This window comes from Coregonus clupeaformis, chromosome 30 (assembly GCF_020615455.1).
Source record: "Coregonus clupeaformis isolate EN_2021a chromosome 30, ASM2061545v1, whole genome shotgun sequence".
Lineage (NCBI taxonomy): Eukaryota > Metazoa > Chordata > Actinopteri > Salmoniformes > Salmonidae > Coregonus > Coregonus clupeaformis.
Genome location: NC_059221.1, coordinates 41,399,569 through 41,405,568, shown reverse-complemented (window position 1 = coordinate 41,405,568; position 6,000 = coordinate 41,399,569). Strand labels below are relative to the sequence as shown.

The window sequence follows — 6,000 nt, the reverse complement described above, 5'->3', positions numbered from 1 at the left end:
GACGGCTGCACAGTACTGTCTATTATCGATCACGGTTATAATATCGTTTATGTCTCCTCGCTCTCCCCCCTCTCTCCCCTCTCTCCCCCCTCTCTCCTCTCTCTCCCCCCTCTCTCCTCTCTCCCCCCTCTCTCCCCCCTCTCTCCTCGCTCTCCCCCCTCTCTCTCCTCCCTCTCTCTCCTTTCTCTCCCCCTCTCTCTCCTCTCTCTCCCCACTCTCCCCCTCTCCCTCCTCCATCTCTCTTCCCCCTCTCTCCTCTCTCTCCTCGCTCTCCCCCCTCTCCCCTCTCTATCTCCCCCTCCTCTCTTTCCCTCTCTCTCTCTCCTCTCTCTCCCCCCTCTCACCCCTCTCTCCTCACTCTCCCCCCTCTCCCGCTCTCTCCCTCTCTCTCACTCTCCCCCTCTCTCGCCTCCCCCCTCTCTCCTCCTCTCCCCCTCTCTCCTCTCTATCCCCCCTCTCTCTCTCTCTCGCCCCTCTCTCCTCTCCCTACCCTCTCCACCCCTCTCTCTCCCCCTCTCTCTCCCCCTCTCTCCCCCTCTCTCCTCTCTCTCCCCCTCTCTCCTCTCGCTCTCCCCCCTCTCCCTCCTCTCTCTCCCCCCCTTTCTCATCTCCTCTCATTCTCCCACCTCTCTCCTCTCTCTCTCTCCTCGCTCTCCCCCTCTCTCTCCTCTCTCTCCCCCCTCTCTCCCCCTCTCTCCCCCCTCTCTCCCCCTCTCTCCTCTCTGTCCCCCCCTCCTCTCCTCTCTCTCCTTCCCTCTCTCCTCTCTCTCTCTCCTCTCGCTCTCCCCCTCTCTCTAATCTCTCTCCCCCTCTCTCTCCTCTCTCTCCTCTCCCTCCCACCCTCTCTCTCCTCTCCCTCCCCCTCTCTCTCTCTCCTCTCTCTCACCCTCTCTCTCACCCCCCTCTCCTCTCTCTCCTCTCTCCCCCCTCTCTATCCTCTCTCTCCCCCCTCTCTGTCCCACTCCGTCTATCTCCCCCTCCCTCTATCCCCTCTAGTGTGGAAGAGCCTCAACTTGGCGACACTGGAAGTTTCTCCGACAGCACCTGTAGCCAGAGGCCCTACCTGAGCAGCAGTGGCCCCGGCCCACTGGGCCCCCCGGTGGCCCCCCCTAGCCCCGCCTCCCTGGCCTGGGCCCAGAGGACCCGGCACCAGCCTGCTAGCCTGGCGCTCCGGAAGCAGCAGAAGGAGGACAATAGACAAGCCCTGTCCAAAAGCTATGAGCTGTCCACAGATCTACAGGACAAGAAGGTTTTTTCAATTTTGTGACTTTTAAGGCCTGTTTCAACGCTTTTCAGTCCAAGACTAGGCTTAATCTTTGTCCTTACAGTAGATTTGTTCTTGTTTGTTTTATATTATATTCTGAATGCATACAGTAAGTGTAATATATGAATAGAGAGTGGCTGATTTAGATAGTCCATTTCTGATGTTGTATTCTATGTTGTTATGTATTCTGTTGCTGTGTGACATAATGAAGACAAACTCTTAAACATAACCCTGGTTCAGTTGCTTTTCAACAGAAACAAAATAACATCCTTTCAAAACAGGGGCTATAGAAATGTCCTTTTGACCTATTTTTATAGGGTTGCTATGGCAATATTCCCTTAAAAAGATCCCCTAATCTCCAGCTCTGTCATTGGTCCTTTCCACTTCCCCCTACTTTCTAATTTGTCCTTTCCACTTCCCCCTACTCTCTGATTGGTCCTTTCCACTTCCATCTGCTCTCTCATTGGTCCTTTCCACTTCCCCCTGCTCTCTCATTGGTCCTTTCCACTTCCCCCTGCTCTCTGATTGGTTCTCTCCACTTCCTCTCACTATCTCATTGGTTCTGTCCACTTCCTGTTTCCTGTTAGGTGGAAATGCTGGAGAGGAAGTATGGCGGTTACTTCCTCAGTCGGCGGGCGGCACGCACCATCCAGACGGCGTTCCGTCAGTACCGCATGAACAAGAACTTCGAGCAGCTACGAAGCTCTGCCTCTGAGAGCCGGGTGACTCGACGTATGATCCTGCCTAACATGAGACTGCAGTACTCGTTTGACGAGCGGCCAGGCCAGCCCCAAGGCCAGGGGGTTCAACAGGGACAGAGGTATCAGCACCCTGGAGGCCAGCCTGGGGATGAAGAGATGGAGGCTGGGTCTCCTCCACGCTGCCAGGGGGCCAGAGAGGAGGACACACACCTGGACGAGACCTTCTCCAAACAGGTGAGAGTCAGTAACACACCTGGACGAGACCTTCTCCAAACAGGTAATAATATAATAATAATATGCCATTTAGCAGACGCTTTTATCCAAAGCGACTTCCAGTCATGTGTGCATACATTTTTACGTATGGGTGGTCCCGGGGATCGAACCCACTACCCTGGCGTTACAAGCGCCATGCTCTACCAATTGAGCTACAGAGGACAGGGAGGGAGGAGACTTTCTCCAAGCAGGTGAGAGGAACAGGGAGGGAGGAGACTATGGGCAGGTTACCTGGACACATATTAAGACTAGTGCTGGACTATATAAAACAGCTCAATAGAGATTTTCCATTGACCAAGATTTTCAGTCTAAATCTGTGTTCTGCAAAGCAGCCCTAAGATGTTTGTGAGAGAGTCTACCACTACAACTCCTTCCACTGCCAAAACAGACATTCCCTTCAGAAAATGTACCTCTCTCGTTGTAAAAGATAATTTCTCAGGTCACGGTGACTTATCGTTCTGTCTTTATCCACCCTGTGTGACTTATCGTTCTGTCTTTATCCACCCTGTGTGACTTATCGTTCTGTCTTTATCCACCCTGTGTGACTTATCGTTCTGTCTTTATCCACCCTGTGTGACTTACCGTTCTGTCTTTATCCACCCTGTGTGACTTATCGTTCTGTCTTTATCCACCCTGTGTGACTTACCGTTCTGTCTTCATCCATCCTGTGTGACTTACCGTTCTGTCTTTATCCACCCTGTGTGACTTACCGTTCTGTCTTCATCCACCCTGTGTGTGTTGTAGGTCAAGTCCCTGGCTGACTCCATCGATGACGCCCTGACCTGTCAGTCTGGTGTGGAAGACTTTCAGGAGGAGGAGGAGGAAGAGGAAGAGGAGGAGGAAGGTGACGGAGGCGAGACAGGGGTGGAGGCAGACGACTTTGAAGAGTGTGTTTGGAGACCGAGGGAGGGAGAAAGACAGAGGGGCGGAGGAAGAGGAGGAGTGGGAGGAAGAGGAGGAGGAGAGAGACAGAGCATGCACGAGGACAGCACAGCCACCTTCTACAGCGACGTGACCCTCTACATGGATGACGGGCTCCCTTCTTCGCCCCAGTCCCTGGACCGGGCCCCCAGCAGCACCGACACAGAGTACTGGAGCCCTGGAGTCTGTGGCGGCGGAGTAGGGGGGCGCGAGGACAGCCGGGACACAGCGGGAGGGGGCAGCAGTAACAGCCGACGCAGCACCCCCTGTACTGAGTGTAGAGACTACAGCCTGAGAGGATCTCACCTGCCCCTGCTGACCATTGAACCCCCAAGCGACAGCTCTGTTGATATGAGTGACCGCTCGGACCGTGGCTCTATAGGCAGACTGGTCTACGAGACAGAACCAGGGGGAGGTGGTGGAGGAGGGTCGCCTCAGGGCACTATTAAACACAACCCCCACCCAAATCCTCACCCCAACCCCAACGGGCGAGCTGTCCCCATACCTCCCCTGGCCCAAGGCCAGATTCGTACTGTCCTCCCTCACCGCCCCCACACTCACCCTCACCCTCATCCCCACCCTCACCCTCACCCCCACCCTCACCCTTACCCCCACCCTCACCCCCACCCGTCGGCCATCCCCTCCTACCTGCCACACCACCATCATCAGCTCCCATATCACCCTCTACACCACCACCCGTACCCCGACACCCCTACCTCCTCCTCTCAGTCCCCCCAGGGACCACCCCTCACCCCGCTATCTTCCTCCTCATCTGCCACACTGCCCCCTGGTGGCCTGGAGCAGGTCTGCTGTTCTGACGGAGACAACGACTCTCTCAGCTCCACCACCAACTCTAACGATACCATCAACTGCTCCTCCGGGTCCTCGTCACGTGACAGCCTCCGCGAGCCCCTCCCACCGCTCGGAAAACAGACCTATCAGAAAGAGAGCAGGCACAGCTGGGATAGCCCCGCCTTTAACAATGACGTGGTGCAGAGACGACAGTACCGCATCGGACTCAATCTGTTCAACAAGTAAGTTAGACAGTACTGCATCAGACTCAACCTGTTTAACAAGTAAGTTAGACAGTACCGCATCGGACTCCATCTGTTTAACAAGTAAGTTAGACAGTACCGCATCGGACTCAATCTGTTTAGCAAGTAAGTTAGACAGTACCGCATCGGAATAAACCTGTTTAACAAGTAAGTTAGACAGTACCGCATTGGAAACAACCTGTTTAACAAGTAAGTTAGACAGTACCGCATCGGACTCAATCTGTTTAACAAGTAAGTTAGACAGTACCGCATCGGACTCAATCTGTTCAACAAGTAAGTTAGACAGTACCGCATCGGACTCAACCAGTTTAACAAGTAAGTTAGACAGTACCGCATCGGACTCAATCTGTTCAACAAGTAAGTTAGACAGTACTGCATCAGACTCAACCTGTTTAACAAGTAAGTTAGACAGTACCGCATCGGACTCCATCTGTTTAACAAGTAAGTTAGACAGTACCGCATCGGACTCAATCTGTTTAGCAAGTAAGTTAGACAGTACCGCATCGGAATAAACCTGTTTAACAAGTAAGTTAGACAGTACCACATTGGAAACAACCTGTTTAACAAGTAAGTTAGACAGTACCGCATCGGACTCAATCTGTTTAACAAGTAAGTTAGACAGTACCGCATCGGACTCAATCTGTTCAACAAGTAAGTTAGACAGTACCGCATCGGACTCAACCAGTTTAACAAGTAAGTTAGACAGTACCGCATCGGACACAACCTGTTCAACAAGTAAGTTAGACAGTACCACATCAGACTCAACCTCTAGTAAGTTAGACAGTACCGCATCGGACTCAATCTGTTCAACAAGTAAATTAGACAGTACCGCATCGGACTCAACCAGTTTAACAAGTAAGTTAGACAGTACCGCATCGGACACAACCTGTTCAACAAGTAAGTTAGACAGTACCACATCAGACTCAACCTCTAGTAAGTTAGACAGTACCGCATCGGACTCAATCTGTTCAACAAGTAAGTTAGACAGTACCGCATCTGACTCAATCTGTTCAACAAGTAAGTTAGACAGTACCGCATCGGACTCAACCTGTTTAACAAGTAAGTTAGACAGTACCGCATCGGACTCAATCTGTTCAACAAGTAAATTAGACAGTACCGCATCGGACTCAACCTGTTCAACAAGTAAGTTAGACAGTACCACATCGGACTCAACCTCTAGTAAATTAGACAGTACCGCATCGGACTCAATCTGTTCAACAAGTAAGTTAGACAGTACCGCATCGGTCTCAACCTCTAGTAAGTTAGACAGTACCACATCAGACTCAACCGGTTTAACAAGTAAGTTAGACAGTACCGCATCGGACTCAATCTGTTCAACAAGTAAGTTAGACAGTACCACATCTGACTCAATCTGTTTAACAAGTAAGTTAGACAGTACCGCATCGGACTCAATCTGTTCAACAAGTAAGTTAGACAGTACCGCATCGGACTCAATCTGTTCAACAAGTAAATTAGACAGTACCGCATCGGACTCAACCGGTTTAACAAGTAAGTTAGACAGTACCGCATCGGACACAACCTGTTCAACAAGTAAGTTAGACAGTACCGCATCGGACTCAACCTGTTCAACAAGTAAGTTAGACAGTACCACATCGGACTCAACCTCTAGTAAATTAGACAGTACCACATCACTCAATCTGTTTAACAAGTAAGTTAGACAGTACTGCATCGGACTCAATCTGTTCAACAACTAAGTTAGACAGTACCGCATCAGACTCAATCTGTTCAACAACTAAGTTAGACAGTACCACATCGGACTCAACCT

General features: G+C 51.3%; 1 protein-coding gene across 1 annotated transcript in view; it reads left to right on the top strand.

Annotated features, from left to right (window-relative positions):
• Window positions 1–1,006: 1,006 nt before the first annotated feature.
• LOC121546170 (IQ motif and SEC7 domain-containing protein 1-like) overlaps window positions 1,007–6,000 on the top strand; it is a 49,764-nt gene continuing 44,770 nt past the window's right edge. Inside the window, exons 1-4 of the mRNA XM_041857233.2 lie at window positions 1,007–1,249; window positions 1,852–2,199; window positions 2,983–3,654; window positions 3,829–4,193. Of these exons, the coding sequence (XP_041713167.1) occupies window positions 1,858–2,199; window positions 2,983–3,654; window positions 3,829–4,193 (1,379 nt within the window). The 5' untranslated portion in view covers window positions 1,007–1,249; window positions 1,852–1,857. The remainder of the gene's footprint in view (window positions 1,250–1,851; window positions 2,200–2,982; window positions 3,655–3,828; window positions 4,194–6,000) is intronic.